A 12,751-nucleotide genomic window follows, 5' to 3' on the forward strand; every position below is an offset into this window, starting at 1 on the left:
ACGAAAGCATTTTAGGGGATAGAACGGGCAGCGGCGCGGCGGCGACCTTCTCCAAAACTTTCCCGGCTGTGCTCCCCGGATGCTCCGGCTTTCTTCCCTTCCTTGGGTTGTTTCGGAACCACAGTTCATCCCCCACTCCTCTGGGACCCCACTTTGTAAATTGCATTCGCTCTCTTGGGGAGGGGTCCTAGAGGGAAGCCCAACCTATTACCGTGTTCGGCCACGCTCCCTCCAACCCGGCGGGCAGCCCCGTGAGGACACCCCTGGACGCCTCTGACAGCCCGAGGGCTAGCACCGGGCAGTGGCTCCGCCCGCCCCGCCCCTCCCCACGCCCCGCCCCCGGCCCCAGACCCCGAGCCGGGGCCGCCCGCGCGCTCCCACCCGCGCCCCTGGGGACTCGCAGACGGCACGAGCCCGGCCCGCGCGCCGGGCATGCTCAGTGCGGGTGCCCGGCTCGCGAGTCGGAAGCCTGTGCGCGGCAGCCGCTGCCGCCGAGCCGGCCGGGGCGCACGGAGAGCGCGCGGGACTCGCTGCAGCGGCGGCCGGGCCGCGGCGGACCGGGGCCGGGGCCGGCACCGGAGCCAAGTCCCGCGCGGCTACCCCGACCCACCGGCCGCGGCGCCTGCAGCTCGGACTCCGCGCAGGGAGGGCGCGGGCGGCCGCTGCCGGCGTCGGCGGGGCGCGGAGGAACCGCGGCGGCGGCGGCTGCGGCCGCATCCTCGCCTCCTGCCCCGGCCCGAGCGCCTAGCGGAGCCGTCGGGCATGGAGCCCTGGAGGCAATGCGCGCAGTGGCTCATCCACTGCAAGGTGCTGCCGGCCAACCACCGGGTGACCTGGGACTCGGCGCAGGTGTTCGACCTGGCGCAGACCCTCCGCGATGGGGTCCTGCTCTGCCAGCTGCTCAACAACCTGCGGGCGCACTCTATCAACCTCAAGGAGATCAACCTGAGGCCGCAGATGTCCCAGGTAAGGAGGCCGGCGCGGGCAACCCCCGGCTCCAGCCGGCGTCTCCCATTAATCTTGCGGCTAATTTCTTTGTGTGAATGCAAACATCTAGGTGCGCTGGCGTGCCCTGCCTCCTAGCCTGCTGCTCAGGGGACCACCTCGGCGCTTCCTACTTGGGCTAGAAATGGGTTAGTTAGCTCTTTAGCTGATTGCAAAGGCTTTATGGGAGGCGGGAAAAAAAGATAACAGTTGTCTTTGCGTGCCCTTCAGCTACTCCGTGTCTCTCTCTCTCTCTCTCTGTAGGGTCAGCTCATCTATAAAAAACGCTGGGGAGGATGAGACGAGGTGATGGGGGGTGCGGTGGTGGTGTCGTTTTGCTTCTCGTCTGCTCTTCTGCTTTCTGTTTTTGCGTCCGTGCTTTGTTGAAAGAGGAACCATGACATACACAAGGACTCTAGGAAGTGGAGGGCGTTGGGGACCGTTATCTGTAACAGGAATGACACTAGGCGGAGGAAGGAAAAGGCAGCGGAACCGGGGCTGCCTGCGAAGGCCCCTGAGCCGCGGCCAGCTGGATGGGTGTGTTCAGAGCTGCTCTTCAGCCTGTGAGAAGGAGCCGGTCCAGCGTCTCCCAGCAGCCACGGGAAATGAGAAGTTGCGCTCGAGATTCCGCTTTCCCTCCGTGGGTCGTGCGCTCGGGTGGCCTGGTGCGCCCCGGGCTCCTGGGGCTCCTGGGGCTCCTGGGGCTGAGCCTCGCCTGGACGTGCCTCTGAAAGCTGTAGCGAAATGCGGCTCCGGGAGACTGTGTGCACCCTAGCGTCAGCTCGAAAGTCACATGGCAGCCGGAAAGTTTTTGTGTAGAAGGATGTTGAAACACCATCCAGAACCTCCTTTTTCTCTTTCACAGTGTAAAAAAGATACTTTCAACTTTAAAGGGAGAGGAGAGAGTCCCCTCGGTGACACAGTTTGGCGCTGATCCTGTGTGATGCAGAACCTCTGCTACTTAGCGAGGAGAGCAGTGCCTTTTGAGAAGTGACTCTGATTAACTGTACAGTTGAAGTGGGAGCTCATACGCTCCTCCCTGTCTTGGTGTTCACGTTCCATCAGGGTTCCTCTGCCTGCCTGCCTGCCTGCCTTCAACCAGCTGGTGGGCAGTTCCCAAGAAAGAACAGGCATGCAAGTGGTGAGGGCCATGTGTATTTGAAAGTGAGGTCAATTATCTTATACCGTCCCCTAAACCTCCATGGTGATTGGTAGCACTGTGGACCCCATCAGGGTGTCTCAACTCCAGGTGTCCTGTCTGGGGTATAACAGATATTTCCACTATGGGGGGGAGGTGCTGCAGTCAGGTGGCTGTCCAGTTCCATGGATTCCCATTTTCCATCTTGTGCAGAGTCTCTGGGGGCTGTGTGGGTCAGGATGCTGTGGTCCACCAGCAGGGAGCATAATACTGTGCACATTTCCTGAAACTTGTTTCCTGCCACTCTCAGCAGTTATCCTTTGAGTTATTCTCAATAATCAAATTTTCTGGATAGCTGAGGAACTCCCATTTTGACACGCAAACCTTTATTTGGATATTAACAATGATGAAAATCTTTTGAATGTGTTTAACTCTTCTTAGAATATATTAGATGTGATTTAGTCTTTTTGAGGAGTAAGGGTCATAGTTACTGTGTTTAGCATCAGGAATGAAAATTTAGCAAATACAATGGTGTGAGAGCTGTCTTCCCCACTGGGGGTGCCACAAAGAACACACCAGAATATGTGGCCTAAAGAAATTCTTACCCTGTGCTGTCAGATAACCACCAGATTATAATGAGGTAAGTAGGGCAGTTAACTTCTTCCTTTGGTCAGGGTGCTTATGAGTTCTTAAGTTTGTCTACTCCTGAGCTTTCTGGGTTCCATTGCAGTTTCTCCCATTAGTGTTCTATGAGGGAGGGCTTCTCAAGTGTGAATCCCGGATGGCTAGAACTTGAGCATGGTGGTGTCTGTCTAGGCTTCCCTCCTTATCTTGGCCTTGTTGCAGAGATGTGAGGTTGCTAAACAGCTGAGCACTTAGGCACATGAATTTGTATTTTACAGGTTGTCATTAAATCCTTAAATGAGTCTTACTAAATAACTTTATCAATTACATTGACATGTTTAACATGCCTATAGTCCCCAGCACATATTATGTAATGTAGTCATTATCCGCAAAATTAATTTTTTTTCTGCTATTGTCATATAAGAGTAATAGGTGATAGTTACAATTTAATAAGAAATATAAAATTTTACAGTCCTTTAGGCTAGCATCCTAAGTGTTTCTGCCTCCTATCTTTCTTGGGAAAGGGCCTACCTGCTCCTACTTATAAGGCTCCTACCCCATAAGTTCTGTTCAAACAGCTTTGGGAATAACCTGCTAACCTAGAGCAACCCTGACATGCATCTCAGTAGAGTTTACTGTTCTGAAGTTAGAGATGTTGTTCCTGGTGCTTGGGGCTTTTTGCTGTGTCTCCGAGTTATTCCATCCCTGACTGAGTTTTTATTGATGATATCAATTTGACACAGAAGATCATGTACTGTAGGGAAATAACGGGAAGTTCTCACTTCAGATTTGAGGTATTGGAGACATTGCTCTGAGCAGATGTTGACAAGCAGAATGAGTTTATTGTTGTTTTGCTCTTTGCCTGTCGCTAGTTTTCCTGAAGGGGAGGCTATTACTAGCATAAGATTGTTTATTCCCATGAGTGGGATGTTCTTTTGTTTTCTTCTTTCTGCTTTGTTTGCATTAAAAACCCTGAAGGTAATGATTGCTCAGTTATCAGTTTGAAACTTGGAGTCTTTTTTTTTTTTAAAATTTTTTATTTTATTTTATTTTTTTGACAGGCAGAGTGGACAGTGAGAGAGAGAGACAGAAAGGTCTTCCTTTTGCCGTTGGTTCACCCTCCAATGGCCGCTGCAGCCAGCGCATTGCGCTGATCTGAAGCCAGGAGACAGGTGCTTCTCCTGGTCTCCCATGCGGGTGCAGGGCCCAAGCACTTGGGCCATCCTCCACTGCACTCCCTGGCCACAGCAGAGAGCTGGCCTGGAAGAGGGGCAACCGGGACAGAATCCGGCGCTCCGACCGGGACTAGAACCCGGTGTGCCGGCACTGCAGGTGGAGGATTAGCCTATTGAGCTGCGATGCTGGCCCGAAACTTGGAGTCTTAATAAGTTATCCTCCCAAAGAGAAGCACAAATGGATCCCAAACCTCCTGTTGTTCTTCTTGGCTGTGGACATCAGCCTCTTTTTTGGTGTTGTCATCTCGGTAACGGGAAGATCGTCAGTTGAAAAATAAACACACTAAAAACTAATTTGGATTTTATTTTATAATGAGATAAACATTAATCCCTTTTAGTTAATTAACATGTTCCCCTTATTATAAGGAATAAAGTTAACTAAAATCCAGATAGTGAAAATCCAAGAAATCTGGTGTCTGTATTAGATCGTGTTTTCATATTAAACAGCATTCTCTGTGGGACACAAAATATATGAAAGACTTTGAAGGAGAGCCTATGGGTGCTGGTTGTACTGGTGGTGGTGCCTCCGGGAGAGGCATGAATGACTAGGTTGATATTGCTTTTAGTTATTAAGTCTCCCTGAATCAGCACCATAAATCTGTCATTGATGAGACTATCTTATTTTGAAATTTGAAGTTTTGCTTTTTATTATGGCTGAAAGCTGTAGCAATACATTCCATGAGTTTACTGACTGTGGAGTGCAGTGGATGTATACTTTGAATTGTCTTAAAATGATTTTGCAAGCTTCGGGGGTCCCTTCAAAAAGTGCATTAAGAAAATGTAAGTGGGCCGGCGCCGCAGCTCACTAGGCTAATCCTCCGCCTTGTGGCACCGGCACACTGGGTTCTAGTCCTGATCGGGGCACCGGATTCTGTCCCGGTTGCCCCTCTTCCAGGCCAGCTCTCTGCTATGTCCCGGGAGTGCAGTGGAGGATGGCCCGAGTGCTTGGGCCCTGCACCCGCATGGGAGACCAGGAGAAGCACCTGGCTCCTGGCTTCGGATCAGCACGATGCGCTGGCCATGGTGTGCCGGCCGCGGCGGCCATTGGAGGGTGAACCAATGGCAAAGGAAGACCTTTCTCTCTCTCTCTCTCACTGTCCACTCTGCCTGTCAAAAAAAATATATATAAGTGAAATAAATTGAGTGTGTTCCTCAGGCTTCTTTCCATTCAGATTGTAATGCTTTAAGCCATTGATTTCCATGCTTTTCCACATAATACTGTCCCCTGGGCATCAAATGTTGGTGATGCAGCATTTCTAAAAGAATATGACACTGTTGTCCTCAGGATTTCCTTCCAAGCTACTGATACTCAGTTGCATTTTGATGGTGTTAACTTTTTTTTAAGAGTTAAATAAAAACTTGATTTCTGCTTCATGTAACCATTTATTATTTTAAAAACTTTGATTATATTGTAGTGCCGAAGTAAGCAGTCCAAATACATCTTTGCTCTTCCTGTTCCCAAATAAAACAGTTTATGTGCAGGCTATTGGATTATACAGAATGTCAGAGAAAAAGAATGTCACTGCCTAGAGAGAGTGTGTGCCCCATTGCACCTTTAATTCAGAATAATGTCAGCGTTTAGTCTTCTCCGAAGTCAGCAATCTCTCTGCCTTTTGTTTTTTTTTTTTTTTTTTTGACAGGCAGAGTGGACAGTGAGAGAGAGAGACAGAGAGAAAGGTCTTCCTTTGCCGTTGGTTCACCCTCCAATGGCCGCCGCGGTCGGCGCGCTGCTGCCGGCGCACCACGCTGATCCGATGGCAGGAGCCAGGAACCAGGTGCTTTTCCTGGTCTCCCATGGGGTGCAGGGCCCAAGCACCTGGGCCATCCTCCACTGCACTCCCTGGCCACAGCAGAGGGCTGGCCTGGAAGAAGGGCAACCGGGACAGAATCCGGCGCCCCGACCGGGACTAGAACCCGGTGTGCCGGCGCCGCTAGGCGGAGGATTAGCCTAGTGAGCCGCGGCGCCGGCCCTCTCTCTGCCTTTTGTTAGGTTATTGCCTCTGATAATCTTCCAGTATAGTATTAAGCTCAAAATAATTAAGATTTTTTTCTTAAGTAGTTAAAGCATCCTAAGGCATCATATAAACACTTGTTCTGTCTTGTACTTGGTGGCTTAACCTGGGTTCTCCAGGAGATGGAGCCTAGGTTAATGGACCAAAATACTGAAACTTTAGGGTGAGCTGCAATCCTGGGGCTGCCAGAAACTGTCCCTTTTTCTTTCCATTTTTCAAGACAGGGAAAATTATATCATGGGGTTGATCCAGTATAGATCACCACACATTTCCTAATTTTCATATGTGATGTTCCCCTCTTATTTTTCTTAATCCCTCTGTGGCGCTTGACATTATTGATCATTTGCTACCTCCTTTACGATCACCGCGGCACACTCTCCTGGTCATCTCCTAACTCTCACACTTCTGACTTTGCCTTCTCAATGTCTTTGGCCTTCTTGACCTTATCTAAATACTCCTTAAACATTTTGGAGTGTCACTTTAGTTGGCTTTTCTTTTTTATTTTGTTTTATTTTATTTTATTTTATTTGACAGAGTTAGTGAGAGAGACAGAAAGGTCTTCCTTCCGTTGGTTCACCCCCCAAAACGGCCGCTACACTCATAGCTATGCCGATCCAAAGCCAGAAGCCAGGTGCTTCTCCTGGTCTCCCACATGGGAGCAGGGCCCAAGTACTTGGGCCATCCTCCACTGCCCTCCTGGGCCACAGCAGAGAGCTGGACTGGAAGAGGAGCAACCGGGACTAGAACCTGGCACCCATATGGGATGCCGCAGGCAGGGGATTAACCAAGTGAGCCACGGCACCGGCCCTTTTAGTTGACTTTTCATTTCATGCTCCCTTCTCAGAGTCATCGCATGACACCTGTGACATTGCTGACCAGGATAGACCCTCCCAATTCACATTAACAGCCTAGGTCTGCCTGTTTCACATCAGCATGTCTGTGATTACAGTTGTCTCATAGGTGAAGTCTGATCACTGTGGAACGTTCACTTACAGTGGAACGAGGGGTGAATTGCATGGGGAGGCACTAGGCATGAATGCGACTGTTGCTGGAGTTGTCAGGAGAGAGTGAGGCCAGAGAAGGAGGGGAGAGGACAGGGCTAGAGAGGAACATGAGGATTAGAGATGTTTGAGTTGGAGTTGGGGACCGAGGCCCAGGTTTCAGGCTTGATGACCGGGGGGGATATAAGGGGGAGGGCACATTCAGTTTTGGGTGTTGACCTTGAGGTTACACTGTCTTCTCAGTTTCAAGCATCCCACTCTCTCACTACCCCTTTCTTTCTGGCTTATTCTGCTAATACCTAAAATCCAACAATCATTTGAACTCCTTGGTCCTACCACCTCTTCAATGCCTTCATGTCTTCATTTCCTTCCTACTCAGCTTAAACACCATAGCCATTCTAATTACTTCCTTGGTTTCTCTTGATTTGTCCTGCTCATTTGGGTAAACAAAACCCTGGTTGACTCCAGCTTGTTACTTAGCCCCTGCCTACAGCTGAGCCGAGGAACGTGGTAGAGGAATACATGCACCATGCTGACTGCTTCCACTTTAAGTTTGTGATCTCTAACCTCAAGTGGGCACTTAAGGCTACTCAGTGATCTGATTATATGTCTTTAGAACAAATGTTCTCAGAATGTGTTCTGGGATCCTGGCAGTCCTTGAGATGCTTTTTAGGTTCCAAAAGATCAAAACCTCTTCTAGTAGTAAGACATTATTTGCTCTTTTCATTCTTGTTTTCTCACCAAGGGCATAGTGGAGTTTTCCAAAGGCTATGTGATGTTGCTGAAGGCATTGCTGTAATTGACAGTGCTTTTGAGGATTTTTCAGCTTAGCATTCTAGTGTTCAACACTGATAGATATGACTTCCACCAACAAAAGCTGTTGAGGGAATCTCAGTATTCATTCTTGTTTTGTTTTTAAATTGGATCCTTTTCTTTTTAAAAAGATATATTTATTTATTTTTAAAGATTTATTTATTTGAAAGATAGAGTTACAGAGAGAGGTAGAGAGAGAGAGAGAGAGAGAGGTCTTCCATCTGCTGGTTCACTCCACAGATGGCCGCAATGGCTGGAACTGTGCCGATCCGGAGCCAGGAGCTTCTTTCGGGTCTCCCACATGGGTTCAGGGGCCCAAGGACCTGGGCCATCTTCTGCTGCTGTCCCAGGCCACAGCAGAGAGCTGGATTGGAAGTGGAGCTGCCAGGACTCGAACTGGTGCCCATATGGGATGCCAGCACCGGAGGCGGAAGCTTAACCTATGATGCCACAGTGTTGGCCCCAGTATTCATTTTTTTTTTTTTTTTTTTTTTTTGAGTGCAGAAGGGTCCTGAGACCAAGCAGCAGGAAGACTTGCCTAGCTCTCCAACTCTTCCAGGTGACTCTTTGGGACTTTTTGTTCTTTCTCAAACCTCTATCATCTCCTTCTTCATTCTTTCTCTCAACTGATGAACCTGCTGGTCCACTGGGAAAATTGACAAACTCAAAGGAGAGCTTCCTCAAGCTCCTCTCCTTGGTGTCTCTGCTCGTGGGTGCTGCTTTCTGTCTTTTACTGTGAGTGAACTGGCAGTGCCTGTAGAAAGGCCAGTTCCTCCGTCACTGTAACCTCGTGCTCTTCTGCGTCATCAGTTGGACCCTACATCTTTCTCTTTTGCATGCACCTATGTGCTTAGTTCCCTTACTTGATTCAGGATGGGTTTTGAAGATAGAACCACAAAGACTTGCTGATGAACAGAGTGTGATGGAGAGTGACTCGGGACCTCTAGGATTTGCCCACACAGAGCAGGTGGTCTGTTAGCCTCTGGCAACTGTGTAGTGGCTCCCAATGGACCACGGTATACAGTCCAGACCCCCTGATAAGCTTGCAGTGGCCTGTGGTCTCATCCCGCCTCAACCCCCAAAGCTCCTTCCACTCTGTGCCCCCTGACCTTTTTGTGGTTTCTGAATAGTTATGCTGTTAAGTGTCTCTGTGCTATTCATGTGTCTTTTCCTCTTTCTTGGCTGTTTGCTTAAAGATTCAGTTCAAGAGTCCTCTTTATAGATAATGGGCACCAAAATATGGTTAGGTGGAAGGAGTTTGTTCCACAGCAGAGTGGAGTGATAGTAACCTCTTGTATTTTATAAAGAACTAGAAGAGAGGCACTCAAAGGCTCCAAACAGAGGTTAAGAATGCTAATTATTGTGATTTGTTCAGTGTATGCTGTATAAATATCTTGAAGTGACACACTGTACCCCATAAATATGTGCAAGTGCATGTTTAACATGTGTCAAACCCTTGTGAAATGTAAAACTGTAGTTAAATTATGTAAGTCACTTCTGCACTAGGTCCTCCTGGACTCCTCTCTCATGTGTGGCTGGTCAGGCAATTTTGTGCTGGGCTGTACTGTGTACAGAGGTGCAATATGATTTTGCAGGTTTTTTTTTTCTCTCCTTTCTGGGTTTTGACTTGCTTGAGACTGCTATAGGCAAAGTCATTGATTGACATCTCCATGAGTTGACGCCGGAAGTAATACATAATAGCATGCATCACTAGGTGTAAATTAAGTTCATCAATGAGTGGAAAATGATGACTCTTAACTACTTTTTCGTATAAGTTTTAAAAATAAGACATACTCAACCCTATCTAGGTCATTAAAAACCACTAAGTGCCATTCTAATAGCAGGAGATAACATTACCACCTACCATCTGAGTGACTTTCAGAGTGACTGAACCTGACTGTTTTTCAACTTTCTCATTTCTAAAATAGACCTACTAAAAGAATCTACCTCCTTGAGTTGATGTGGGGGCTAAGTGAATTAATTAATTAGCCCTGTGACTTGCAAGTAACAGGTCCCTAATGAATGGGTTTTGGCCACAGACATTGTACTATGTCTGCAAAAACATAGAAGGCAGTTGCTGACACCTCCCATGCACTGTCTCATGTTATCGACACACCACCAGAAAGCAGGTGCTGTTGTTTATCCCATGTGATCCATACTTTCTGAGGTCAAGAGGGGTTTAGTCACTTGTACTAACAAGTTGCTCATGGTGGTGCCAAGGTGAGCATTAGAACATTGAAAGTGAATTGGCTGGCGCCATGGCTCACTTGGCTAATTCTCCGCCTAAGGCGCTGGCACCCTGGGTTCTAGACCCAGTTGGGGCACTGGGTACTAGTCCCAGTTGCTTCTCTTTCAGTCCAGCTCTCTGCTGTGGCCCAGGAGGGCAGCGGAGGATGGCCCAAGTGCTTGGGTCCCTGCACCCGCATGGGAGGCCAGGAGGAAGCACCTGGCTCCTGGCTTCGGAATGGCACAGTGCCAGCAGTAGTGGCCATTAGGGGAGTGAACCAACGGAAAGAAGACCTTTCTCTCTGTCTCTCTCTTTCACTGTCTATAACTCTGTCAAATAAAAATTAAAAGAACAAAGTGAATTGCATTTTCTTTATTGAAGCCATTGACATATTTGAGTAGGAACTGCAATATGTTTTTATTTTTCCCCACTGTATTGCTCTCTCTTGGTGTTCCCTGGGAGGAATGTTCTCTGGTTTGCCTTGTGGCTATTGTTAATAGCACCTCTGTACTTGTTAATATTGAGTTAGAATTTTGATTCAAAATATTGCATGTATCAACTGAAGGATTGTGTGCACATTTATCACATTTAGTGTAAAACGGAAGCTAGACCTTTGGCCGATACATGGTGGGAAAAGGAAATAGAATCAGAGAAAAAAAAACTAAGGAAAGTTAATGAGAGGGAGAGAAAAAGTGAGTGTAGCTGGTTGCTTTGAGTCTTGAATATTGTGCCTTATGACAGCTGGTTTGGGCACATGGTTTAGTGTTCTGTTCTGGAGTCAAGAGTGCCTGTATGTCCCTGAGAAGCAGGAAAACTGTTTTTTAAAATAGTGTGCTTTGAAGTGTTTCCCTTTTTTCCTATTATAACCATTCTGGTAAATTCGCAGAAGTCTGTTGTTAGCTGCTATTCGGAATATAATTATACCATACTTTCCCCTGTGTTAACTTAGACTCTGCATGGTGTCACAAGTTTATATTTTGCTTTTCCTTATCTGTGCATTTAGCAGACAGAATGATGAACAGAGAAATAGGTTCTTTGGGTTAACATGGGAAGTTATTTTAGACTATTATTTTGTGCTGGTAGTTGAATGTGCTTTCAAAATGTATGTGGCAAGAAGTGTAGTCAGCTTTTGACTTCTTGCTTAACAGGAAGCCAGCAACATATGCTACTCACATGGGAGTTCTCTTAGGGGTCAATTAATATGGAATATTTAATGATGCACTTGATACTCACCTTCCATGATTTTCAAAGTGCATGTCTTAAAATAGATGTGTAACAGCTGGCCTGAATAAACAAGCATCTTGTCTCTCTTTTTCTGGGTGGGGATGCAGCATGATTTTTTTTTTTTAAAGCCTAAAGGACAGAACTGAGTTCTAGTCCCGGCTATATCTCTGACAAGCTGTGTAGCCTTAGCAAGTATCTGCTTCTCTTTTGCCTCTGTCTTCTATACTTAAAGCAATAGCAGCAGATACACATATAATAATGTAAGCAGCAATTACAATTTTTTATATGTACTTAGATCTCACTTAAGAGGTATTATGGTTTTATGAAGATCAGGGATCAGGCAGATAGTTGAATTCCAGCTCTAGCATTTAGTAGTTTGAATTGGGAAGGCTACTTTAGTTGTTGAATCTGTTTCCTCATCTGATGGGCAAGAAATAGAAAATGCCACTTTGTAGGATTATGATGAAAATTAAATATTGTGTGGCCTGCAGTAGCCACTCAGTAAGCTTTATTTCCTTCCTCCTCTCCCCACCTGTCCCCATCCTCACACATCTATGAGGTGGGCAGAGTATGATCTTATCACTGCCCTTAGAGAAGGAAATTGAAATGTGTACTAGGTAAAGGACTTTTCTCAAGGTCACACAGAAGGAAGTGGTGAAGACAGGACTCGAGTCCAACTGTCCTAATTCCAAAGCTAGTGAAATTTCCCATTTCTGGTGCCAAACCCAGTGGACAGATGGTTTAATTGCATGAGGGAATGACTGGGAGAGTGTTTGCAAAAAGCAGGACATACCCTGCAGATGTAAAAATGACACTATTATTTAGCACTGAAAGTTACTATGTTTAAAATAGAAACATCTGAAATAATGAGCCTGTTTTCGGTTATTTTGTATCTGATTACTTTGGGGGTTATTGGCTTTTCTGGTGATTTCATAACTTTTCTGCTTTCTGATTGGCTCTGTTTTCATGAATTTCAAGTAAGTTGATTGATAAACTGCGTCAGTAAGTCTGTTAAAAATTGGCCTTTTTAGTGGAGGATGAGAATTCAAGAGAGAATAAAACTCGGTGCCTGACCCTGTGTTGCTTTTAATCTGGACTGTCGCTCCCCCTCTTCGTGGAGGAGCAACACAGGACCCTGCGCTGTTCTTTCGTCTGCTCGGCCCTCCCCGGGTTTGCTGCTGGTTCTTCCCGGGTTGGCTACTATCCCTTCCACCTCCGTGGAAGGGCAGTTCCCCCTGGCCACATTCCCCACTTCCGCAGGGGAGCGGCACACCGCCGGCCGGCTTTCTCGGGGGCTGCACGGGTGTTCCTTCAGCCAGACGCTCCCCTTAGATGTTCCTGGTGCATGCCGTCTCTCTCCTCCTTTATAGTCCTCCTCCGCCAATCCCAACTCGGCTGAGTACGCTGCTCTCCAATCAGGAGCAAGTCCTACAGTTAATTGGTTGAACTGGAGGCAGCTGTGCGGAAGCTGTTTACTTCTCTCCCAGCGCCAT

At 47.4% G+C, this 12,751-nt stretch overlaps 1 protein-coding gene across 4 annotated transcripts in view; it reads left to right on the forward strand.

Moving 5' to 3' along the window:
- The first annotated feature begins 347 nt into the window (after positions 1 to 347).
- The window catches only part of VAV3 (vav guanine nucleotide exchange factor 3), a 404,596-nt gene continuing 392,192 nt past the window's right edge, over positions 348 to 12,751 (forward strand). For 2 of the 4 annotated variants that reach the window (XM_089300258.1, XM_089300260.1), the window contains exon 1: positions 348 to 966. In XM_089300258.1, the coding sequence (XP_089156384.1) occupies positions 433 to 966 (534 nt within the window). In that variant the 5' untranslated portion in view covers positions 348 to 432. The remainder of the gene's footprint in view (positions 967 to 12,751) is intronic. The other 2 variants (XM_089300257.1, XM_002715817.6) reach the window with 2 other exon arrangements.

This window comes from Oryctolagus cuniculus, chromosome 7, assembly GCF_051225735.1.
Source record: "Oryctolagus cuniculus isolate XC-2025 breed Fujian yellow rabbit chromosome 7, ASM5122573v1, whole genome shotgun sequence".
Lineage (NCBI taxonomy): Eukaryota > Metazoa > Chordata > Mammalia > Lagomorpha > Leporidae > Oryctolagus > Oryctolagus cuniculus.